A 27,120-nucleotide genomic window follows, 5' to 3' on the forward strand; every position below is an offset into this window, starting at 1 on the left:
TATCTACTCATCATTTGGTCCCATCCACATATCCTGTTACCTGCTTTGCATTTCCCCTCGGACGTCTCTGAGGTGTCACAGGGTCACTGTGACAGGTTCCAAATTAACTTCTCCAGCCATTCCCTAACACACAGGACTTCTCCAGTGTTCTACAGCCCAGGGAATATCAGCACTGTCCTGTGCAGAGGACAAGACAGAAACATAGGGGACTTTCTTGTCTCCATATCTGGCTACAGGACTTGAAATCTTCATGTTTCCCCCCCTTTTTCGTTTATCTCTCATATCTAATTAGTTTCTGAGTCCTTATTTTCTAATTTTGTAATATTGCCTCAATTCTTTCTTTCCATTCCATTTTCTAGTCATTCCTGTTATTATTTTATTGAATTCCACTTGTTCTTAACTGTTTTCCATCTCACTCAATTCAGTCTACACTTTAAAAAGATGGTGAAGACATCTTCCTCAAATGCAGTTTTTATTACCTTACTCATAAAAGTTTAGCATGGATATTTTATTAGTGCCAAAATTTGTAGCCCAGAATTCCAGGCATTTAATTCTGTCAGTATCTCATTTGCCCCATTTTTGTTCACTTTCCAATTTGTTCCTTCCCCTCCATACAAATAAATTTGTACATATAACTTCTGGGTATTGAAGTTCTGCTTTTTCTGCTCTTCTGTATCTTTTTTTCATAGCCCCTCACTTCCTTTTTGCCCATCTAATTTATTATATTCTTCCAGATATGGTTAAAAATCACTTCCTGAAAACTTTTCACAGTTAGCATTCTAGTATTTATGGTTTTAACATTACAAGTTTAGACCATCTTTGAGTTGCTTTATTGATTTAGGTTTTGGTTTTTCCTCCCTAAGTTTCTATTTTAAATTTTTCCGGGTGTGTTATTGTAAGATATGAGTTTAGTACACACAACAGACGTAGTAACTAAGTTCTGAGGTCTGTCTCTACTATAATTGGCACAGAAAATGGTTTACCCTTGGTCTTGAGAGAATCCCTAAGCTGCACTTATGCTTTAAGAAACCTCTCTAAGTATATCTGGAACATTGTGACTAAGAAAATGATGTATATAATGGCATTTTGTGTGCATTAAAAATAAAAGATACATGGTAAAGATTATTAAATACTAATGAAGAGCCATTGTTATTATTCTTTATGTATAATTACCATTTCAGGTTCTAGCTCATTTGAATCTCAAAAAATGGATCGTCCTTCTATTTCCGTTACGTCTCCCATGAGTCCTGGCATGTTGAGGGATGTTCCACAGTTCTTATCTGGACAACTTTCAGTATGTAATCACTAGATTAATTTCTCTTTTTGGAATATCAAGTAGTGTTTTAACTATATGATGGTATTTTTTTTGTAAACCAAGTTCTGTTTAGAATATAATTGTGCTTTTAACCATCAACTTTCTCATTCTTAGTAATTTTAATTAATCTAAATTTAATTATAATTATCTAGCAGGGTGCTTTCTTTATTAGAGTTAGATTTTCTGGAATTTAATGAGAATTAGAATTTGTGATGCTATCTAAAACGTTTTTCACCTTAGTAATATTATTCCAAAATTCAAAGTCATGATTTTTGCTCAACTAAGTAAATAGGGAAATATATAATAGATTACTGAGTATATCAGGTAGATTTCATAGTAAGTGATCCCTAATTTGAACATTTTATAATAAAAGTTTAAAATTCAGTTTACCATCATATACCCATATTAGAAGAGCTTTGCAAATTCAGGCTCTCACATTTTATTAATTTCTAAAATTTAAAATATTAAAATTTATCCAGCTATATTTTAGAAACAAACAGGTTAATATTGACACTAATTCTGTTGAGTTACTAAACTTAAAATTTTATAAGTATTAAAAACTACTTAGATTCTCAAAATTCAGACATTGAATTTTGGATAATTGTTAATGTTATAGTTAAAAACTAAACTATTCTTGGGCTTATATTTTAAGAGTAATTTCTAGCTTTTTGTTAAATCAGGTACAAAGTTTCTCCTTTTATTTTCTGGAGGAAGGAGAAGCGTTTGATTTTTCTGAAGAATTTTCATTAATTAAATGGAGATACAGGAAGTATAAGCTGAATTAACATAGTAAAAGTCATTAGACACATCTGTTCTGGGACTACTTTGATCACAAAAGTGGTAATAACAGAAGAGCTATGTAAGAAAGAAGATGAGATACTATTAGTAGATTGTAAATGTCTTACTAAAATGAATTTCTTCTCTTTATTATTTTCTTTTCCTTTCTCTTTCATAAACAGAGTGAGCTTTTTCATTTGAGGACAGTGGTGTTTTTTCCATTTTCCACAATAAGTAGCATCTTTTTATTTATTCTCTTACATATATTGACAGCACAGAAGTTGTCATTTATGGTTACGAATATATGTGTATTTTCTTCCACCATTTTAGAAAGTGCTAATAAATGTTAGCTTTTTTATTTTTAATTGTGGCTCCCTTTAAATATTCCACCTATAAATAATGCTCTGAGTGGCTGATGATGCCAGTATATAAATAAATGTGTGTGTGTGTGTGTGTGTGTGTGTGTGTGTATGTAGTTGGCTTCAGTTGGTGGATGAGGGAGCAGAAGTTAGACTTCCATAATAAGTAAGTACCACTTTGTTGCTTCTTTTGAAATCCCAAGGCTGTATTAGAAATTGGACTAGGAGGGGAGATTGAGGAGGATAGTGCAGGCATTTAGACAGATTTCAGATTCAACTACTTTTCCTCATGGTTCAAAGTGAATATGGTAGAAAGGTAAGACTGTTAAATATTGGGGGGAAATATAAACTTAAAAGTATGTGGTATTTGTATTTATAAGTGATGTTGGTTTAAAATCCATATAACTGTAATTTAAAATGAGTACCATTTTATCAATTTTTATGACTCAGAAGGAGTATGTTCCAGCAAGATAATGTTTATAAATATAATACATATTGGTTTTGGTAAATCTAGAAAGCACAGATAAATAAATAAAAAATAAAAATCACCTGTAATCTTGCCACTAAAACATAATCATTCACATACATATAAAGTTTGAAACAAAACTGTAATAAATCTGTGTATACTATTTTGAAACTTGCTTTTTCACTAGTAATATATTGTGTACTTTTCCTTTAAACATTTTTCTTTAAAAATTCCTCCTAAAATGATTTTAATAGCTATTTAATACTCCATTTTAACTTAATTTGCTATTATAGGATATCTTGCTTGTTTCTAATTTATAGTATTTTAAATAATGATGCCATGGAAATCCTTGAATATAAATCTTGCATATTTTGTTAGGTCAAAATTCCTTTGTCAGAATAACTTTTCCAGATGTAACAATATGAAAGAAAAAAAAGTTTTAAGATTCTTGAAATCTTTTACCAAAATTTTTCTCCAAAATATTTTTACCAAATTAAGCTACAATTATCAATTCAAGTAATGTATTTTAAGATCTATCCCCATAATCCTAGTAGCTGAGAATACAACAGTGAACAGATAGCCATGGATTTTACCATCATGAAACTTAATTTTATGTTCATTCTTTGCATGCAGCAAGACATAAGCAAGATACCCTTTTGGATATAGTATTTTCCTTTATATTTAACCCCATTTCTGCCAACTGGAGACAATTTTGGTTTGCTCTAATGATGTAGAGGTTGAGAAAATATTTGTCCACAAATATCATCCTCTAGGAAACTTCTAGGAAGTCACAAGGCAACATTATGATTCCTATATCCTTCTATTCTACCTTTGGGTATTTTTGCTTTTGGTGAGATTTTACCTGGGCCCTTAGCTCACTTACAAAATCATGACGTTACTAATGCCTGACAACAAAGATAATTTGTATGTTATGTGAGCTGACCTTCCTAATATATTTATGTCAGTTCATGGACTGATATTTTCTCAAATATATAATATACATATAATGCAAATTGTTATTTAAATTTTCATGCACAAGGCTGTTGATGACTTTAAAAAAATTATTCCATTTATTTCTTTTCCATGCTTGAATTGTGCTGCTACTTGTTATTATTCTAGGGCATAACTATGAAAGTGCCATTAATGTATTTGGTGAGAAAATTAGTATGAGCTCACGTTTATGACACCTGGACTGTATATTAGCCTTTCAGTGTCAGCACTCCCTTATTTTTTTATTTTTTTTTTTTTAGCTTTACTTATTTTTTATTGTAAACAAGTTTCTTTATAAATCTTGGAAGATTACAGATTGAATATTGTTATAATACAATCTCTGAAATTATGAAGGGGGAAATACTTCCACATTTGTGTATGCCTATGAACAGAGAATATATCCAGAGGAGTAAACCACCCTCAGAACCACGAGTTAACAGGAAAGATTTGTACAGGCAGCCAGGAATGATGATTTTGTACCCACGAAATCTAATGTGTGGCCAGCACTCTCTGGGCGTGTGCTATCTCACAGTTCTAGTTGAAAATCTTTAGTTCCAGGATCTAACATGGGATTTCCCTCCTCTTTTATTCATTAATTTTTAGTATCAAAGGATGTAATGGTAAATAAGGTACAGTCCTTGATCTCGAGTAGTGAGAGGTAAAGTGGGGAATAGAGAACAGAAAACACACCTTCATTGCATCGAGCACGTATGTTGAGAGTGGATTTATAGAAACAATTTTGAGGAGCACTAAGGAAGGGCACCAGGTTTTTACGGAAATCAATTTCCTAGGCAGTGAAACAATGCATCAAATCTGTTTCACACAGAAAAGCTAAAGTAGAATGCCATTTTTCCAAAATCAAATGTTACAACTTTTGTGTAAATACTGGAAAGAAATTCAGTTTTTCTGGCTTTCTATCACTCCTTCCCATTATTCAGGGTGATTGGAAATAAAGAGATAGTAAAATACTGAAGATTATTTTGTCATTGTATTTACCACTCCTAAAATTATGTTTCCTGGAAGTTCCCCATACAATTTATTTTTTTTTTAACATCTTTATTGGGGTACAATTGCTTTACAATGGTGTGTTAGTTTCTGCTTTATAACAAAGTGAATCAGTTATACATATACATATGTTCCCATATCTCTTCCCTCTTGCGTCTCCCTCCCTCCCACCCTCCCTATCCCACCCCTCCAGGCTGTCACAAAGCACCGAGCCAATATCCCTGTGCCATGCGGCTGCTTCCCACTAGCTATCTACCTTACTACGTTTGTTAGTGTGTATATGTCCATGACTCTCTCTCGCCCTGTCACAGCTCACCCTTCCCCCTCCCCATAACCTCAAGTCCGTTCTCTAGGAGGTCTGCGTCTTTATTCCTGCCTTACCCCTAGGTTCTTCATGACATTTTTTTTTCTTAAATTCCATATATATGTGTTAGCATACGGTATTTGTCTTTTTCTTTCTGACTTACTTCACTCTGTATGACAGACTCTAGGTCTATCCACCTCATTACAAATAGCTCAATTTCGTTTCTTTTTATGGCTGAGTAATATTCCATTGTATATATGTGCCACATCTTCTTTATCCATTCATCCGATGATGGGCACTTAGGTTGTTTCCATCTCCGGGCTATTGTAAATAGAGCTGCAATGAACATTTTGGTACATGACTCTTTTTGAATTTCGGTTTTCTCAGGGTATATGCCCAGTAGTGGGATTGCTGGGTCATATGATAGTTCTATTTGTAGTTTTTTAAGGAACCTCCATACTGTTCTCCATAGTGGCTGAACCAATTCACATTCCCACCAGCAGTGCAAGAGTGTTCCCTTTTCTCCACACCCTCTCCAGCATTTATTGTTTCTAGATTTTTTGATGATGGCCATTCTGACTGGTGTGAGATGATATCTCATTGTAGTTTTGATTTGCATTTCTCTAATCATTAATGATGTTGAGCATTCTTTCATGTGTTTGTTGGCAGTCTGTATATCTTCTTTGGAGAAATGTCTATTTAGGTCTTCTGCCCATTTTTGGATTGGGTTGTTTGTTTTCTTGTTATTGAGCTGCATGAGCTGCTTGTAAATTTTGGAGATTAATCCTTTGTCAGTTGCTTCATTTGCAAATATTTTCTCCCATTCTGAGGGTTGTCTTTTGGTCTTGTTTATGGTTTCCTTTGCTGTCAGCACTCCCTTATTTTGATTCTTTTTAAAATTTGTGTTCTAACATAATTTAGCAGTTTTCTTGTTTGGAGGATTACTTTTGTAATTCTCTCAATATTTTAAAATTAATTTACAGCCTTTGACTAATATTTTGATAGAGTGCTAAAATAAGATATAGCCTTTAACTTTTTTCAAAGTGAGGAATGGCTCAGAATTCTTTCTTTCTATAGGAACACATTAATTCTTGTTGACAAACATATTTTATTTTACTTCAGGGTCTGTGGCTGACTTATGGTTGCAATGTTTCCCTAAGTTACTTTGTTTTAATATTTTTCTGACTCCACTTTTAGTGATGAGCTTGTAAATATTGTACATATCCATTTTATATTCCCATTTAAAGGGAATAAGTCACTGAAGAATAGGCATGTGTCCTTTATATCTACTTAGAAACTCGATAGTCTTTTAAAAACTTTCTGTAAATGAAAGGTTTTTCTTTGAGCTTTTATCTTTTATATGTCATTGTTACAACCGTGTTATTTTAGAAGCATTGCATAAAAGGAATGCCCTGAAGTTAGTAGTGCTGTATAAAGTAGGAAGGACATTAAAAATACAAAATAAATTGTGGTGTACAAATTCAAATTCTTCATTTGTGTGAGGCTGAATTGTTATAAATATTATCAGATATTTCATGCTTAAAATAAATGAATTAATATTAATTACAAATTGCAGTGAGATACATAATACTTCATTTCTTTATGAAATATCTAGAATCTGAAGAGATAGAAAGCAGCTTAGTAGTTGCCAGAAATTGGGGCAATGGGGAAATGGGGAGTGACTGATTACTTAATAGGTACAGGATATTCTTCTGGTGTGATAAAAAAGTTTTGAAACTAGAGGGAGGTGGTGGTGACACAGCATTGTGGATGCACTAAATGCCACCGAATTGTACACTTTAAAATGGTTAATTGCGTGTTATTTTAATGTCACCTCAATTTAAAACAAGCTGACAAAACAAATTATGTTTATGTAGCCAAGTTTAATGTATAAGCTTACGGGTGAAGATTAGGTTTAAACTGGCATAGATTTTAGACAATTGATTTCAAAAAATCTGTGAGTTGCTCATTTGAGGTCATTTTAGAAGATGCAAAAAAGTTGACCTTAAAGGATTCCTTTATTTCAAAGTACTATTTCTTTCAAAGTAAATCTTTTAGTTATAAAGTAATATTTACTTGCAAAAACCTTTCATTACCTTGATATTTTTGGTCTAAAACAGGTAGGACAGGTGAGAAGGCAAGAAAATTAAGATCTTTTTCTAAATTGAGTGACTTGTTTGCCCTTTTCTTCAGCATGCCTAGTTAATCTCTATGAATTTCATATATCCCTTACCCATTGGCTAGAGAATTATCCATCTAGGGTTATACAGACAGATATCAGTAACACTCCATATCTAAACATTCCTTTCTTCCTTTGGAAATGTCTCCACACAAAAAGGAAGACATCTTAGACTTGAGACCTTCTTGGTTTTTGAAGAGAAAGATGACTCATGATTGAATGATAGTCTGCTTTTAAGGTTTGCTTTCTTTTGGGTTTTAGATTTATGTCTTAAACTATCTTCAGGGTCTGTCTGATGATCGTTGAATTCCACAACAGTCCTCCTAGTACCTATCATCTGTTTCCATGTAGCAGTGGAAAAGTCTGAAGCCTTTTAACTATTTACAGCTGTTAAACAAGAGAGACATCCATGAGAAATGCGAGGAATGGGATGGAATCTTGGTGAAAGAACAAAGATTAAATGCCCTGAAATCCATTCCCAAACACAGAGACTTGCATCTGATTTTATTCCTCTTTTAGCTGTTAACATGCCTTAATAAAGGCACAACATTCTGATGATTGTGGTATCTCTGGAAACTGTTTCAAAATGAAAACAAAATAAGTTAGAAGAAGCAAAAAAAAGAAATCTGATTTTATTCTAAGAATTTGAAATAAAATGATTTAGTCAGAACTGAGCTTTATTTTCTTTCTTTTTAAAAAAATTTTGGCTGCGCTGGGTTTTTGTTGCAGTGTGCGGGCTCTGTTGCAGTGCATGGGCTTCTCTAGTTGCAGTGTGCAGGCTTTCTAGTTGCGACGCGTGGGCTCTAGAGCGCGCGGGCTCAGTAGCTGCGGTGCACGGGCTTAGTTGCCCAGCGGCATGTGGAATCTTAGTTCCCGGACCAAGGATCAAACCCGTCCCCTGCATTGGAAGGCAGATTCTTAACCACTGGACCACCAGAGAAGTCCCAGGGTTTTATTTTCTACCTTTACACTATCTTAGTTTTTGGTTGGGTGTGAGCAAGTCTATCTAGTCTTTTTAAAATGTCTCTGTTTCCTCATCTGCATATTGGAGATAACAGCAACTACCTCCCAGCATTGTTAGAGGCAATAAACTTGCAGTAACTGTCAGTAAAGGCTTAAAAAAATATGAAGAACTGTATAAATAAAAAGAAATGTGATATTATTGTCATTAATAAGTATGATTAGCTCTAAACAGTGTTATCTCAGATGGTGCACAATAAATGTCTGAAAATGATGTTTAAATACTAGAGCCTGTTATAGATTCTTAAAGTATGAATCAACTAATTATTCCAGTGTGTTCCAGCACACGTTTTATCTTTCTGTGTTTATTCTTTTAAGAAATGCTAAAGCCAACTTGGCTAATGTTTTTTAGACTTTTGTTAGCCATATTATCCCTTTGGAAAGTTACATGTATGTCCCTTTGGAAACATTACTTCTACAGATGACTTTTCACTAATAATTCTATAATGTATTTTAATCTGACTTCATCTTGGACTATGATTTTTTTTCTATGTTGTGTGTTCAAGGGTGAAACTTGAAATATCTTGACTTTGTATTATGTTTACACTCATTCTTTCAGAAAATATTAGCCCAAATCTGTTATTTTACATTCAGTCTTAATTCCTGTTATGTTGATTACATTTAAAAATCTGATTTAAAACTTCTAAGATTTTATATAGTTTTTATCTATTTAAGCATTTTGGGAAAATTAATTTATTCATTACATTGAACTACTTAATTTAGATATATATTGTCATGGAAAAATGTACTTAAGGGATAGTTGTATGTGTTTTTTACTTTTGGTCTCTTAGTTCCAGCGTGTTGTCCTTTTTGGTTTTGTTTTATTGCTTTTTTCTTTAATTTTGCTTACCAGAGCCAAAGCCTTAGTAGAAGAACAACGCCTTTTGTTCCTAGGGTTCAGGTAAAGGCCTTGTCTGCCTGATAGAAACTAAAGTTGTGTTTTAACCCTTATTTGTATGTTTTTGGAAAATGCGTAGTAGGAAAACTTTTTTTGATGTGTTGCTCCAAACCATATTATTGACTTTCAAATCATTTTATGAGCCAGCTTGTAAAATTCTGCATGGGGATTAAAATACAATAAAAATTTAAAGAGACAATCTTTGTTAGTGGTTTTATATGATGGACTGAATACTGAAACTCATAGGTTTCTGGTTGGCATTTAATGTAGATTCCACTTACATTGGTAATATTGATAGAAATAGCTGATCTGATACTGTTGATATTTTCCTTTATTACACTAAGGTTGCTGTCTCTTTAAATCATTCATTATATCACTTAACATCTACATTCTCTTGCATTTTCCAAGCAATAACTCCTTGAGGAGATTGGCAAATAAATTTGTACCTTATCTAAAATATGAATTTTTTGCATGTTATATATAAGGGTCAACTTTTTGAAAGTATATTATTTTGAAAGAACAAAAACCACAATCCAAATAAAATATGTTGGGTTTATTTTGTTTACATTTTGTAATTGTAATTCCATTTAATTTTACTGTAATACTTGGGTACAAGTTGTTTGCCTCTTTTCATTAGGAAACCCTTATATGGTAAAGTAATGTCAACAAAGTTTTGTTTTTTTTTTAAAGTAGTATAATTCTTGCTTTGCTGCATGGTTTTTTTTGGTTGTTGCTCTTGTTGGTTTTTAATACTAATTTAGTTTAAATAAAAAAAATTGGAGTTCTAATTAACACTATGTAGTGTAAAATATTTACTTAGACTTATGTTCTGCTTGGGAAATTTAAAAGTGGTTACATGGAAATTGTATTAAAGCAATTAAAATGATATCAAGATTTTTATTAATGAAAATGAGGTAAAATAAGAAGTATATCATATCTAGAATTGTGGAAACACATTTGTTTTATTTTGAAGAATCAACAGATATATTCTAATCATTCATTTAAAAAACACAGAGAAGATATTTAGGAATGTGATAAAGAATCTAGCAAATAAAATAATTCTTTTTTGATAGTTTAAAGTGGATATCTATTAAAAACTTCAATGCAAGTCCTGTAATATAAAATGAAAATTAAGGCTATTGATCAAATGCCCAGTTTGACAGTTTATTAAAAGGTATAATTTTGATAAAAATCTCAGTAAAATTAAAGTGTGCCTGTTTCATATCTATATTATTTTAATATTTATATATTTGTAAAGTATAATTTAATAAACTAAAGTATTAATATGAAAATATGAAAGCCATATGCCTAATATCTGTTTGTGTGAGAAATGAATATTATTAATAAGTGATCTTTTTGGTTTTCCATGGCATAAGAAAATCTAAAAATAATACTATTTATCAGGCATTTGAAACATATATCTTAAATGTTTACCTGTAATGATTTTAAATAAGCAAAAATATTGCCAGTGGAAATGACAGCAAAGGTAGTCTCAATCCCTGAAAAAAAAAAACCTCACAGAAATCAATAATTTGCTCCAATAACTATGAGCTTAGTCTAGTAATACATTTTTCTTTGTTTTTTAAATGTACTATTTATTGTAAAACAAATTTTTAGCCTTTAAGAAGTTCTTTAATATCATGGAAGATAAAGCCATAAGGTTTTTTATTGATATAGAAAATAACGAATATTAGAAGTTAATGTGGTTTTGGTCACAAATTTAGAGGAACCATGGTGCTCTCTGACAACACCTGTTTGATCTCATACATGAGACACTCTAGTATTTCTTACTTTTTTTTCCTCTCCTCATATCTTTTAACATAATGGTCTCTTTTTTCCATTTATCCTCATCTGTATCTTTGTTCTACTATTGTCAGGCAAGCAAATATTTGAACACTTTTTTCTTTTTTTATAGGAATTAAAAAAAATTTTATATTGGAGTATAATTTACAATGTTGTGTTAGTTTCAGGTGTTGAACTTTTTTTCCCATTTAAATGTCAGAGGTTTTTTTTCAGGTTCTTGGTCCCCTAGTCTAAGGCAGTGGTTCTCAAGCTTTAATGGCAATGAGAATCACCTGGAGCACTTGTTAAACTGCAAATTCCCTGGGCCCCATTCTGATTCAGTAAGTGAAAGGTGGGCCACAGGAATTTGTAACTTTCCAGATAATACTGTTGCAGGAGTTTTGTGAACCACAGTTTAAGAAACACTTGTCTAGAGTCTGTACTTACCAACTGGATTCAAAAAACTTTTTGTTACACAGCCTCAGGGTAATACCTGCGTTAAACATAAGGACTTAACATAAAGAGAAGTAATAATCATTTTAAAAATTTAAATGCTTGAGGACTAATTCCATTTGACCGAAAAGAAAAGTGTGTAAATAATTTTATATACTCTTCTGGGCCATTAGTCTTCTGACTTAAAAGTCTTGCTTGGCCTCTCATTCTCTAAGATATGAAGTGAGGGACTCAACAAAGCCATGTTAGAATTGGAACTGAACTACTGATATATCATATATACATATATTTATTTGTATGATTTTTATGTAGATGGTCTATATTTATTTATATATCCTAGAGCCTGGCCCAGAGCTGACTGTCTGCTTTAGAGAAGAGAGGAAGGGACTGACATGAGATATATATTTAAGTTTTTTATACTACCGCAAACATTGTAAATCCAAGTTAAAAGAAAAATATCAAACCATTGGATACACACACACACACTCACACACACACACACACACACACACACACACACATATATACACATATAAAATGAAAAATACATATTACCTAAATAGAACTTTTTCCCAAATTCCAAATTTCCGATTCAATTTCAGTTTCAAGATAGTGGTCAGAGATGTGCTGAATTCTGAACCGAATGTGGATCAGAGCCATAGTCATCATAGATCCTGCTATGGTAAAATCAACTAGCTAGGTGTGGGAGTGTGAGGTATGTGTGTGGGAGGTGACAATTATTAAGTCAAATGAATTCAGCAGCTGAATGTGAAGTTCTAATCCTTAATTATGGCATAGGCAAATTATTCTAATTTTCTCATCTCGAATTATAAAATATACGCTTATTAGTCTGAGGATAAATACATTTGCTTCACAAACAAAAAAAAAGACTTTATGTCTGCGTAAGAAATTTTAAAAGACGAATTTATTACAGTTTTAAATACAAACTTAAGGAGTAGATTTACTAAAGCTTCTAGTAATTCCCAGTTACTTATAATTTTTGAAAGGTCTTTGCTGTGGTATAACATAAAACATTTGCTTAAAAATTCCCTATGAATGCCATGTAAGGAACTTATCTATTCAATTCATTTTGAGCACTTATTCTGAACTCACTATTGTAGGGGAACCAAAATGAACTACCGTGATTCCTGCATAAAGGTAGACACAAAGCAATCCTATATAAAGTCCTTAGTTATGGTAGTGTAATTATTATGTGCATGTTAATAAGCTATCAAATTAGATTATAAAAAGTTCAAGTGATTTATCAATCAAACTAAAATATCTGAAATAATTTCTCTGTTCATTGAAGTTATTATAGCATATCCTTTTACCTTAACTGCAATTTACGAAGTGAAGTTTATATTCTGTGCTAATATTAGTGTAAGAGAATGGGGCAAAGATTGGGAATGTAAACGTTATGTTATATTAGTAAATGTTTAAACTGATAAATGAATATTTTTGCTTTTCAGATAAAACTATGGTTTGACAAGGTTGGTCACCAATTAATAGTTACAATTTTGGGAGCAAAGGATCTCCCTTCCAGGGAAGATGGGAGGCCAAGGAATCCTTATGTTAAAATTTACTTTCTTCCAGACAGAAGGTAGGGATATGAAACAAAAATAAATGTTCTTGAAAATAAATGAGAAATGTTAATAGCAGGAGGTGTTTTGATTCTGTATCATTTATTTTAAAATATCATGCCAGTTAGATACTTATGAAGTTTAATATAAGCATAATGATTCTTAAGAATCAAAATAGTGACAGTAAATACTTTGAGATTGTTTTAAAACCTATGTCAAATGTTTATAATATAGATTATTTTATTAAATATTTATTTTAGATTGTGTGGTTTACTTCTTAAATAATGTATTTTTTTTAAATCAAACTCATTAAAATTATGCTCCTTTAAGTCAATACATTTTTAACATAAACTACAGAGGCAGAAAGCTGGAAATGGTACTAAAGGATACTCATCATGTTCCTCTATAATTTTTACCTCCTTTTACTAAGATATTATTTCTCTATATTATGTAAAATTAGTGAATGTGCTTTATATTTCACCACCCATATCACCAAGGAATCTTTACCACTGGGCCTAGAATCAGCTACCTAAAGTGTCCTTTGCTTTGTGTCCATGCTAATCAACATACATGATATTGATCTATCCTGATTTAAATAGAGGAATCAGAATAGGAGAAATAGCTTTTCAAAAATCATATAATCATTCTTAATTTCAGACACATACAAAATAGAAGAGATTATTCAATAAGCATCATAAAAAAAGAAAGAAGTAATGCACCAATTTCCCTTTCCCCAGCTCTTCTGCAACACTGGTTTTCAGGGCTGGGCTGTTCATTTTTCTCAGGTTGGAAGCAGCTGGGCACAGATGTGATCTTAAACATATTTATACACGTTTGGACCCTCTATTACTCAGTTCAAGTTAAAAGTCATCAGTGTTGAGTGCCAAAGTATCATCTGAAGAACAATTTCAACAAAGAAAATAAAGGAAAGGAAGTAGGCAATTAGCAAAGGTCTTACACTTTATTTGATATATATTTTGAAATAAAATTTGTAAAATGAATTAGAAAATATGCAAGGGTGCCATAGCCTCTTAAGCTATTAGAAGCTGTGCCATATAATTTTATCTTACAAAGTTGACTGGAAGGAGGTTGTTCTCTAACAACTTAGGTTGTCTTTTGGAGAGGGATACACTTTGAACTGCAAGAGAAGAAGAGGATATGCAATAACTTAACTCAACTCCAGCTTAAACTTCAGTTGGATGACAGATGTCACAGCCATATTACCTACCATCCTGGATGGAGGCCAAGTCACTTGGCTTCTCAGAGCACAGTTTATTAGTCTAAGCATCCTTAGAATGCCATCATAAAAACTCGCAGAGGGCTGCCCTGGTGGCGCAGTGGTTGAGAGTCCGCCTGCCGATGCAGGGGACATGGGTTCGTGCCCCGGTCTGGGAAGATCCCACATGCCGCGGAGCGGCTGGGCCCATGAGCCATGGCCGTTGAGCCTGCGCATTCGGAGCCTGTGCTCCGCAACGGGAGAGGCCAAAAAAACTCGCAGAAAGTGCTGTGCTTTTATGCACACACATAACTTAAGTTTCTACTTATTCAGACCTTTGAAGAAAAATGCTTGCTTTTCAAGATGATAAAAGTCTCTCAAATTTTTGTTTTTTGGTTGACTACTTGTGTTTAGTTTTATTTTTTATACCTCCCCTCACTTTCTAAGCAGATAGAGGTCAAATGGAAGGGAAAGTCCCTTCAAAGACTCCTTTATATTCCAGATGTAGGGTTTTTATCTTTTCTCAATAGCAAAGAATGTGAGAAACGTTTGGATATTTTTTTCTCAGGTTATTTCTCAGCTGAGTTTTCTTGACAGTTATCAGGAATTTGAAGAATATTTAGGCAAGTTTGTAGCTCACTTTATTGATAGAGTTGTGTCAGGGTTTTATCCTTAACAGAAAAAAGAATTCTCTGGTCAACTCAAACAGCTACATTATCATCTCGACTTTTTTTTTTTTTTCTGTTGATACAAGTTTTTACACATGAATAAAGGACTATTTGTGCTTCTGGTATGAGTTATTTCTTTGTTCTTGACAATTTCTTGTGAGAAAAACTACAGGTCCCAAGAAGCCCATGGATACCAAAATCTGCAATGCTCAAGTTGCTTATATAAAATGACATAGCTCTGCATCTGTGGATACTGAGGGCCAACTGTACTTGCCTAAGTAAACAGAAAAAACAGTTGATGCCTTTTTATTGTTAAGAATTCCTGGAGGGACAAGTGAGGCTACATAGAAGGAATTTAGTCTAGAATGTCAGTATGTCAGTTAAGCCATTCAAAACATTTATTTTCTATATAATATGCTAGGTACCCTAAAAAATAGCTAGGTATGCTCTAACACTTTTTTATATCTTTTTTTATATTGGTTGCCAGTCAAAATATATTTTTCCCTTCATTTTGAGTAAAAATATCAAGTCTTTGCATGCTGTTAAATCAAATGGAAAACAAAAGTACTGGTAACATGAAAATAAATAGAAAAAACTTTAGTTAGATTTTTAAAAAAATACTTTCTCAACATTTTAATGATGTTGTTAGAGATCAATTATCTATTTTATTATCCTTAGGCTGCTATTTAAAAATATCTCTATAGCATGCTTACTGATCTTAGTTTTTAAATAATTTTAGCAACTTTTCAGTATTTGACTTATACAGAATGATCTTATTTTGAAGGCTTTAGTTATACTTCTTGAAAAGAATAACTCATTTACTTTTTTTGTAATTTGCTGAAGATTAGGTAACTTTCCATGGTTATTTTCATGGATTGGTGCTTCAATACACACAAAATTGCCTTATTAAATTGTAATCATATAAGGTAGGTTAGTGAGGAACTTCAGAGATAATCTAGTCTCCCTCCTATCCAGGATTAGAAATCCCCCCCTAAAATAGTCATTCTTTGAGAACTTTTTTCACTCCTTAAGAGGAAGTCAAAGCTTATTCTTCTGTTTCCTTTCACGTTGCAGTATAAACCAATCTTGTATTAGATGGCAAGGTTCCCCCAAATGCTTTCTTCCTGACCTTGGTGGAAGGAATTTTATCTCTGACAGGGTTTCATAGTTCATTCTTTAATGGATAGAATATAAGTAGATGCTTTATAAATATTTGTTAAAATCTTAGAAGGAGGAAGTGACAAGAGTCATAAGTCATAGTCCTTGTCATTATTTCTCTTATTTAGGTATTTTTATTTGCAGTACCACTTCTTTTTCATAAATTTGAATGGAGATAAAATTTCCTACGTGGGTTTCCAAAGTTATTTTCCTATGGAGGCCTTAGAAATTAATAAAGATACATTGCTTTAAAATGGCTTTCTGCTACATTAAATATATATGCTTTGGAAACATACATGTTCTTGATTAAGTCAAATCTGTATTAAACATTAAGCTCTGTATTCACCTGGGAGAAGTTGCATACCCTCCCTAATTTGGAGGCACTCTGTCCCTTCTTAGTTCTCCCTGCTTCCTATTTCCCAACACTCTTAGAACTGTGCTGTGTTGAGAGAATTTGTAGAAGTTAATATGGTTCCACTTGGAGTTCACTGGCACTTCTCACTTCAAATAGGCTCTTCTAATAGCTTAACATTGCCGTCCTAGATGATTTTCTTCATTCCTATTCAGACACTGATCCTCTCTAATAAGCTAGAGTAGTGATCTCCAAGAAGAACGGATGTACCCAGGAGATGTATGAAACAATTCATTGGAGTTCATAAAGAAATACTTGAATTTTCATTTTCACCTATCTTTAATTCCTATTTTTGTATATTTACCAATGAATACAATATATTAGTACAATATAGTAATACGTACATATAATTTATAAAAATATGTGTATACAATGGAATGCGTAATCAAAAGCATTCACTTGGTAGAAATATGAAGTCAAAAAAATGTATGAAAGCTTCTGAGTTGGAAGTTCTGTCTATCAGGATGGCCAGCTTGCATTTCCAGCCCAGATTATAGTGGCTGCCTCACACAGAAATAATTTTACTATGTCTTTAAAGACTTGATAGATGTCAAATGAGCAAGTATGTATTAATTATACATAAGTGTGTAACTTGATAAGATGTAATTACAATTGCTTATTAGCTAAACTATATGGATGTAAAGTTGTGAACATCGCAATTCACCAAACTTATTGTACAAGGGACTTCCGTTAGTTTAAGTGAATAGTATATTGGTTACAAATACTAAGTACAGTATTTGCATTTGCATATGTACAAATACTAAAAGTACTACTATATGTAACTAACAGGTTAATTTCCAATTTAAAGGTTTCCAATAGGGCAATGTGTTAAAAAAAATTAGAGTTAAGATTCTTCAGTCTGGTTTTATTTAGAATTTGAGAAAGGTTAAGTTTTTAATTATCTATCATGGAAAATTTTCAGATTTATTGAAATATTTCTATTATTAAGTCATACTTATAAGGTGATATAATTATATACCTTATAAATTTTAATAGTAATTTTAAAGGTTACAGTATATTTAAGGTATGATAAATTTGTGGGAAAACTTCTTTCCTGAGAAATTTTAAATTAATAAATTTTAGGGCAAAAGTTAAAATGAAGATTTATATAAGCTCATATATTCTTATTTTTTTCATAGTGATAAAAACAAAAGAAGAACTAAAACAGTAAAGAAAACATTGGAACCCAAATGGAACCAAACATTCATTTATTCTCCAGTCCACCGAAGAGAATTTCGGGAACGAATGCTGGAGATTACCCTTTGGGATCAAGCTCGAGTTCGAGAGGAAGAAAGTGAATTCTTAGGAGAGGTATCTGGAACTATTTTAAAGCTTAGACTATTCATGTCATCCTGAATACTTTTGTTTATATGACTATCAGTAAAATATTATATTTTGAATAACTGAAACACCTAGACATAATTTAACAGAATGAATTTAGCTGCTGTTTTAAGAAAAAACTTATTGATGCCTCTATAGTACATGTATTTCAGTTTACTGAACCAATTTTACAACTAGTAATTAAATCATTTATTTGTAGATCAGTTTTTCAGCCCTGTACTGTATCTGTAATGTGCTAGGGACTGAGGTATCAAAGGTCAATAAGGTATATTACTTTCTTCAAGGAATTTATAATCCACTGGGATACACACAAGTGAGTGAACAATTATAACATAGTATGGCAGATGCTCTTTCAGGGAAGTGCAGTAGGAATACATAATTGCTGTGCAGGGAAGGGGAAGTGGTCCATGGAAGGATCCACAGAGAAACTGGAATTTAGCATAGTCAAGGGAAGTAAAGTTCCTGCAGAGGGAATAACAAAATACTAGGGTTGCGGGGGTCTTGGACAACTGTATTGAAATGGGAAAAGAATGTGGTAAGAAATGAGTCTTGAGGGTTAAACATGACACCTTCATATATCATATTAAGAGTTTGGATATTATCCTGTAGATAATGGGAACAAATGACAGGTTTTAAAGAGACTAGTTTGATTGCATTTGTACTTGAGAAAAATATTTCTAGCTGTAATGTGGAGAATGAATTGGAGAGGGGCGGATGAGAGGCAGTTTTCCAGCTATTAACGTACTAAGAGAACTGCTTTCAGTTTTTTCAGTGTGGTTGGTTTTCCTGAGTAAATTAAATGTAATACCATGGGAAAAGCAACAATCCATAGAAATATTAAACTGAATGTTGTTAGCTAAGGAATCAAAGAGTGGTAAACCAGTTGGAAAGAAGGGTAACATAATGACTAGGAGCAGAGATTAGCGCCAGATGACTGGTTCTGCATTCCTGACACTACTACTTCCTGGCCTTGGTCCTTGAGCAAGTTATTTAATATATTTGTACTTTAGTTTCCTCTTCAATCAAGTGAGAATGATAGTAGTATGCAATTCAGGGTTAGAGTGAGAATTAAATGTGTGTGTGTGTGTGTGTGTGTGTGTGTGTGACCATTTGGAACACAGTGCTTATAATTTTGAAAATGACTAGGGAAAATTTAGGAAGAATGAAGAGTACCTTAGTTGTTTTACATTTTTACCTCCCATAGCTAATAGTGATTTATCATCATATAGCAGTTCTCATATACTTAAACCAGACACTGTCATATTTGCACATGACTTTAAAAGAAAATAAAAAGAATCATTTATTTCTATGGACTGATTTCCTTTGTAAATTTATTAGATATTCATATTATAACATGGTTCATATTGAAAATCCATTCTTTTTTTTTTCTTTCCTTTTCTGTTTTGAATCCTTAGCAGCATGATATGTTAAACAGAATTTTAAGTAAGACAGCCTTTGACTTATATTACGGCTCTTTCACCAACCAATAATGTGGGCTTAAACAAGTTTTTTAACCTTTTTCAGCCTTGGTATCCTTATTTGTAAAAGTTGAATAATAAGACCAACCTAGTAATTTTTTCCTGAGAATTAAGATAACATATGACATGGTTCTTAACACACAGTAAGCACTTCTAATTTGTTTTTAATCTCTCCATTTCAGAGTTTGTGAAGGTTAAATTAATGAATGTAAATGAAAATGTTTTTTAAACTGTAAAATGGCATATATATACCAGTTATTATTACAGACTTTTAGTGGTAAGTGCCATTTATGTAATGGCGTATTTAACAGCCTGTAGCAGATAGGTGTTCAAGGGTCTACAAAATAAATGTCTTAGATATTCAAAGCCATTAACTCAATAAGAAGTTATATATACTTATCTCTTATTTAGTTATTGTCAAACATATGGGCAATTCTGCAGCATAACCTTGCTTTTGACCTAATAGCATTACTATTATAATTATCATTATTATAATGAAACCATTTAAGAGAATTTCTATATTATTGTCATAAGACAGTCCTTTGTCTCTTGGCTTTGTAGATTTTAATTGAATTAGAAACAGCCTTATTAGATGATGAACCACATTGGTACAAACTTCAGACCCACGATGTTTCTTCATTGCCACTTCCCCACCCTTCTCCATATATGCCACGACGACAACTACATGGAGAGAGCCCAACACGGAGGTTGCAAAGTAAGTTTTCAGTAAAATTTATTGTACCTTTATTGAATTATCTTGAATGATATATATGACATAGAATTTGAAGATACCATTATGGGTATTAACAGTCATCTGTTAGTATTTTCATAGCTTTTATTGAAGCTTTTAAATTGTTTGATACACTCAACTGTATACATGTAGTACTCACTCATCACAGTATGACACACAATGAAGCATAGTTATGTTTTAATTTTACCTCTTAGAATCTAAAATATAGGAATGAGATAGCTAACGTAGTAGAATTTGGTGATGTACCTGTAGATATCTGAAATTATGATTTCCACCGTCATTAAGCCAAGTATTTTATGAATACGTAGGATAACAAGTATAGCATAGTGGTTGAAACCGTGACCATGAACATTACTCAGACAAACTTGAGTGTAAATATTAATCCTCTCACTTAAGAGTTGTATGGGGGCTTCCCTGGTGGTGCAGTGGTTGAGAGTCCGCCTGCCGATTCAGGGGACACGGGTTCGTGCCCCGGTCCGGGAGGATCCCACATGCCGCGGAGCAGCTGGGCCCATGAGCCATGGCCACTGAGCCTGCGTGTCCGGAGCCTGTGCTCCGCAGCAGGAGAGGCCACAACAGTGAGAGGCCCGCGTACCACAAAAAAAATAATAATAATAAAATAAAATATACCCACAAAGGAAACACCAGACCATGGTAATTTTATAGATTAATTCTCTCAAAATTTCAAAGAACAGATTTTTTTTTTTAATCTACACAAATTCTCCCAGAGAATAAAAAAGGACTAATTCTCAATATTTAGTTGGGCTAGTGTAACCTTGCTTCTAAACCAAAAGGTTAGTACAGGAAGGAAACAGGCCAGAATGAATTGTAAATAAAAATTGAAAATCCTTTATGAAATATCACTGAACTTATAAGAGACTTTCCTCGATCTTACAGAATGTAAATTCAGCAGATATCACTTTAAATGGATAAATATTAGAAAAATTCTATTTAAAATCAGAATTTAGAAAGAACTGTAAACTTTCTCTGTTTCTTTCCAGTATTATGCTTACTAGCATAGAAAGACAGGAAAAAGAAAGAAAAAAGGCATTAGGACTGGGAAGTAAATTGTCTCCATAGAAAAATTCCAGTTAAACCATAATAAATTTATTAGAAGTAAAGAAAAAAAGAGACTTTAACAAGATGGTTGATTAACATTATTTTACAATAAAATTGCATTTCTGTTTATGAGCAATTAGGTTAGAAAACATAATTTTAACAGTATTTCTAATAGCAATAGAAATGATAAGATACAAAGGATAAATCCAACAAATGTGGAAAATTTGAGTGACTGAAGTTAAAAATTTCATAGAGAGATCTTAAAGAAAACTTAAATGAAGAGAATGCCATGTTCATGGCTAGTAAAACAATGCTGTAAAATATGCCATTTCCCCCTGAATTGATGTATTGATTCAATGCATTTCAAATCAAAGTCCCTATAGGATGTTTTTGTGCAGTTTGATAACCTGAATCTAAAATTTAAATGGAAGAGCAAAGGAGAAATATCAAATATATGAATAATTAGGTAAACGATTTGCTTTTCAATATATAACATTGTAATAACAAAGACAGTGAGTTACTGGTTTATAGATAGACAGCCTGTACAAGGAAAAAGAAGTAGAGCACCAAACAGATCCTAGCAGATAGAATACATTTATTTATAGCAGAAGTGACATTGCAGATCATTGTGGAAAGATAGAATGATTAAATAAACAATGCTGAGATACGTGTTATCCATATAGAAAGTGAAGTTGCCTCCATATCTCATGCCGTACAGAAACTTAGTTCAAGATGGATAGGATATAAATGCACAGAGCAAAATTTTTAAACTTTCAGAAGGAAATAAGGGTATCTCTGTGCTTGTATAAAAGCTCAGGAAATTTCTTAAAGAAATTTTAAAATTTCTTCTCTTTAAAAGAGAAGATTGATCCGTTCAGTGACATTAAACTTAATTACTTGATTTCATCAGAATGTGACAAGATCCACATAGAACATAACTGCAATATATTTAGCCTCTATAGGATTAATATCAAAATAGGTCAAGACTTCCATCAGGAAAGTAATCAAGATTCTGAAAGGCAGTAGCATTTACAAACCACATATATACCTCACCTCCCACTCTCACCCGCACCCTCACACACAAGAGGGCTCATAAAGGCTGATAAAATGAACTTCATCTTTTGCTGGTGTCATTCTTATTTTACATTAAAGGCAGATCTGATCCTTGATCAATATGAAAAGCACGTAATCTTTATGCTCTGTACTGCACCTGGCACATTAAACTAATCATTGCTTTGTCCTTGATCATTTACAAGGTGAAATCTTGTTACAAGCTGAGCAATTCTTAAGTCTCCTCAATAGCCTCATCTGTGTTATCCCTCCTTTCTCCCAAGTTCATTTAGAATGTATGTCCTAATTCTATAAATCCTTTTGTGAGCATTCTGTTGGGATGTTGTCAGATAATGTAGTTTCCATATTAACTGGTGCTATAAGAGCCTCAGATTCAGTTGGGTCCAAAACTTTATGACATATGGATTTGGAAGGAAAATAGTAGTGAGTACACTCAGTGGGACGACATGACCAAAAATGATAGGTATTACCTAATCATTAAAAGGAGAAAAACAAGAACTGCAGTTCCTGGCAAAAAAGAAAGACTCCCTCTCCCAAGAAGGCAGGGATTACAACAAAATATAGAGAGAGTATTTCTAAGGGGAGGTTGCAAATGTTGGAGGGCATTCCTAGAACATTTTAATTATTGCTATTTTATGCAACATGAACTTTCAGTGTTTTATAAACCTTACAGGAAAGTATTTATTTTCTGATAACAGAGTTTAGTCTATGTAATGAGTAATGAATTATGTAAGTAGACGGACAAAACAAGTTCTCTTTTGAAATAGCAACACTGTCTTCATTTATCATTAAATATTTTCTGATACCAAAGAAGGGAAAAATGCTTTAAATAAAAGTTTCTCTTATGTAAGGTGTGCCTATTCCTGTAGGCACACCTCCATGTAGGTGTTTTCTCCATGTAGGAGAAAAGATAGATTAAAAAACAAATTATAACATGTTTATTTATATATGTGATATATGTCATCATTAAGTGTGAGGACAGTCTGCTTTAGCCATCAAAGCTCTACTTAATTCAATTTAATGTTATTTTTGCCATAGCATGATTAACGTTTTAAAGTTTTGTTATAGATTTGTGTTGTAAGGAAAACAGACACAGGGCTCTTGAATTATAGTAATTATTATTGTTCTGTCTTATGTTGTTTCTTAGAAAACATAACACAGTTCACAATGTGTAAGTCAGTTTGTGGATGACTTATTTCTCGTATTTTTCTCAAAGCAACAGAAAACAACTAAAGTAATAGTAAGGGAAGGACATTTAAGATGTCTTAAATTATGCTTCCTCTCCATGCGTGTGAAAAATAAAGATTGAAGAATTGGGTATATTTAATTCATTAGTCATGCATATTAGAAAAAGACACATGAATGACTTTGAATATAACATTGTTTGTATTTTGAAGTTTACTAGATTTAAATGCCTTTGTCTAAAAGCATCTAAAACTGACCTGATTGAGCTATTTTTGACTCGGCTTTTTGTCCAATAGATTTTATCAATCAGCATCAAATCACTAACATGTATTATTTAATATTTAATATTATTTCAGGCTTTAATCCTTTTAGGAACTTTATCTTATACATTTCAAAAATAATACCCTCACATAATGAAATATATGTAAAAACAGGTGTTTGTAAGGTCAAAATGACTTTTCTTCTCTCTCTCTTTTTTTTATTCTCAAGTATTCCATTCAAAATCCTTTCATTTGTTTTTCAGGTTGGTGAGGGTTTTTTTCCTTAAATGATCAGCAATTTTAATTATTGCTATTGTTTGCTTCATAGGGTCTAAGAGAATAAGTGATAGTGAAGTCTCTGACTATGACTGCGATGATGGAATTGGTGTAGTATCAGGTAAGAATTTCAGAATTATTTTATAGTGATAATAAGGAAGTGTGACTCATCATTATTTACCAGTAAATATGTAAATAGATAGATAAATATAATGAGGTACAAAGGACTTGCCTCTTTATGCCCCCTCCCCTGAAACAGCCTATGGCAGTTTAAACTGAATAATTCTAGTTGCTGGAATACCTGTACCAGTTCTTAGATTGAATATTCTATTGAAAGATGTCTCATAAGTAATACCAATTTTCTATTTTCAAACTACTAAGTAATAAGGATTTCACTATAAATTTGAGAAGTTATATAACTGAAACTTCTTTATACTTCACTAACTGTGAAAAAAATCTTTCTAACATCACTAACATACCCAAGTATGTCAAATATTTGAATCCACTTTTTGAAATTTTTTTCAATGTTGTTATGTGGATTAGTATCAGGTGCAGCTACATTTTGAAATTATGGTATTGTGGTTTAAAATATTGCCTCATTTATGGTTAGAAATTTATCTGATGATTTAATATTATAGGTAAGTAGCTATTTTTTAATAAATTCTGGCAAAATTTTTATATATATTATACTCAAAATATTATAAAAATGTTTGATTCTTCTTCTTCTTAATTAGCTCAGCAAATTTCATAAGCATAACTAATTTTATCATGAACAAAATATGTTTTATTGTATGTAAGACGTGCTGCAGTTGCATCAGTGACTGACAGTTTTTGTTGGACAGTTTTTGATAGAATATGAGTCAGTTTGCATGCTACCAGTGTACTACTTTTAAAAAACCCAATGACTATCTTTTAGTCTTTATTTTTTGCACTAAGGGTTAACAATATATTAATTCACTAAGACTGCAAAAATATTTTTCATGTTTTATGGTTTGTGAATTAAACCTTAAAAAGTCATATTTCTCATGATCTCTTGCTTGGAGATCGTTAGCAGTTTTTTCCTGCTTGTGTTCTAGTCCTTTAATTGACTTTTCAACTTCTTCTCTTTATTAAATATCTAGCCACATCAGATTTTTTCCACCCAAAATATTTTCCTTCAGGTCATTAACGCTCTTTATCTTGATGCCATTTTTGGCATATCTCAATTCTTTTATTTTCTACTTCCAGGATGACAAAAAAATGATCATGTTATTATGTTTCCATTCTGTTAAAGGAACTGTATCTTTTGAAAAAAAACTTTTCAGGAATCATTCATTATTTTGGTTAATACTCTCTGGAAAAATTTTTGTTGTTACAGAATAGTATTTCACAAACCTACACAATTCAAAGTGTTTACCCTGGGTTCATTACTTTTTACTACCATGAAACATCATGGTTTCTTGTCTCAATGTTGTTATTAATTTTTTTACTATATAGTGAATCATTTAATAATCCATTGAGGAAAAAAGACTGCTGTAATATCCTATATGTTGTTATTTTGAAATCCAGTGTAATTTTTGAGACATGGTTTTTTCATCATATACCATATTTTAATAATGCATTTGAAAGATAACATTTCAAAAACTACAGTACCATAGTCCTGATTTTGATGTTTATAAAAAGGATATGGAGATAACTTCAAATGCTTGGAATATATCAGAATTTACATATTTACTTCAAATGGTATTCAGAGTGCTTTCTAATATTGTTTATTTCTTAAAGAAATAACTATAGAGTATAGAAATTAGAAACTTTTTGTCAAGGTAATCATTTTATCTATTTATTTATTTTATTTTTTTAAATAGATCTTTATTGGAGTATAATTGCTTCACAATACTGTGTTAGTTTCTGTTGTACAACAAAGTGAATCAGCCATATGCATACATATATCCCCATATCCCCTCCCACTTTTTTTTTTTTTTAACATCTTTATTGGAGCCTCCCTCCTTTATAATTGTTGAGAATTATTTGAAGCTCTTCTAGGTCAATGAAGAAATGAAAATGTTTTTAGAATAAACTTGAATCTTTTACTGAAGATTATTAACTGTGTAAAAAAGTTTTACTCTACCTAGCATAGGGCCTTGGACATAGTAGCTCTCTAAATATTTGAATATTTGTCTTTCCTTTTCAATTTAAGTGTTTATAAATTATTATTTTATCTTACTGTTATGCTTTATTCATTATGCTTTACATTTAGTATATTCAGAGCTTTTCAACTTCACTAACATTTTATGTTTTTTCAGTGAAATACAAAATACAAGAGATCTTAGTGTATAGAGAACTATAATCTTAATATTTCCACCTTTAGATTATCGACACAATGGTCGAGATCTTCAAAGCTCAACATTGTCAGTGCCAGAACAAGTAATGTCATCAAACTATTGTTCACCATCAGGGTCTCCTCACCGAGTGGATGTTATAGGAAGGACTAGATCTTGGTCACCCAGTGTCCCTCCTCCACAGAGGTAAGACAGCATAACATTTTATTTGTAAGATGATATTATAAGCCTATTTATCGTAAAATATTATTGGAAATTTTCAAAGATAATAAATTCTTGTAGAAAAAAGTTACTTAGGGAAAAACATACCTGCTATCAATAGCTTATATAATGAGAGTAAGATGAAATATGGGCTACTTTGTAACTTTAGATGACCTATATATAATTTTATAGTTATAGTTATAAAGAAGATCCAACTTCCAGTCTCATATATATATTGAGCAGATCTAGTTAGACTGAACTAATTATACTCATGAATGATATAGATATTGATAATTTAAGGAATTGGAAAAAAGAACATTTGATGGAGCTATACAATTAAGAACAATCATGAGAAGACTAAAAAGGAATGCATGGGCAGTGGGAAGAATTGCTTGGAAAATCTGCAACTCCAAGTCTTATGCTTAGTGGAAAACTCTGATCAATCCAGTTAAGTACAGAAAGCCTTAATGGAGTAAGAACCATGGAAATAATGTGTTTCCTAACAGGAAATATGTGCATAATTTCACATTTTATATACTTGCAATGTTTAAGGAAATTTGAACTCTTAGAATGACAGCCTTATAACACTTATTTTAAA

General features: G+C 32.1%; 1 protein-coding gene across 1 annotated transcript in view; it reads left to right on the forward strand.

The window, feature by feature from the left end:
- Positions 1-27,120, forward strand: part of RIMS2 (regulating synaptic membrane exocytosis 2) — a 626,602-nt gene that overhangs the window by 387,834 nt on the left and 211,648 nt on the right. Inside the window, exons 20-25 of the mRNA XM_033842900.2 lie at positions 1,182-1,294; positions 13,018-13,148; positions 17,722-17,893; positions 19,963-20,116; positions 24,056-24,124; positions 26,351-26,507. Coding sequence (XP_033698791.1) covers positions 1,182-1,294; positions 13,018-13,148; positions 17,722-17,893; positions 19,963-20,116; positions 24,056-24,124; positions 26,351-26,507 — 796 coding nt within the window. The remainder of the gene's footprint in view (positions 1-1,181; positions 1,295-13,017; positions 13,149-17,721; positions 17,894-19,962; positions 20,117-24,055; positions 24,125-26,350; positions 26,508-27,120) is intronic.

Source organism: Tursiops truncatus, chromosome 17 (assembly GCF_011762595.2).
Source record: "Tursiops truncatus isolate mTurTru1 chromosome 17, mTurTru1.mat.Y, whole genome shotgun sequence".
Classification (NCBI taxonomy): domain Eukaryota; kingdom Metazoa; phylum Chordata; class Mammalia; order Artiodactyla; family Delphinidae; genus Tursiops; species Tursiops truncatus.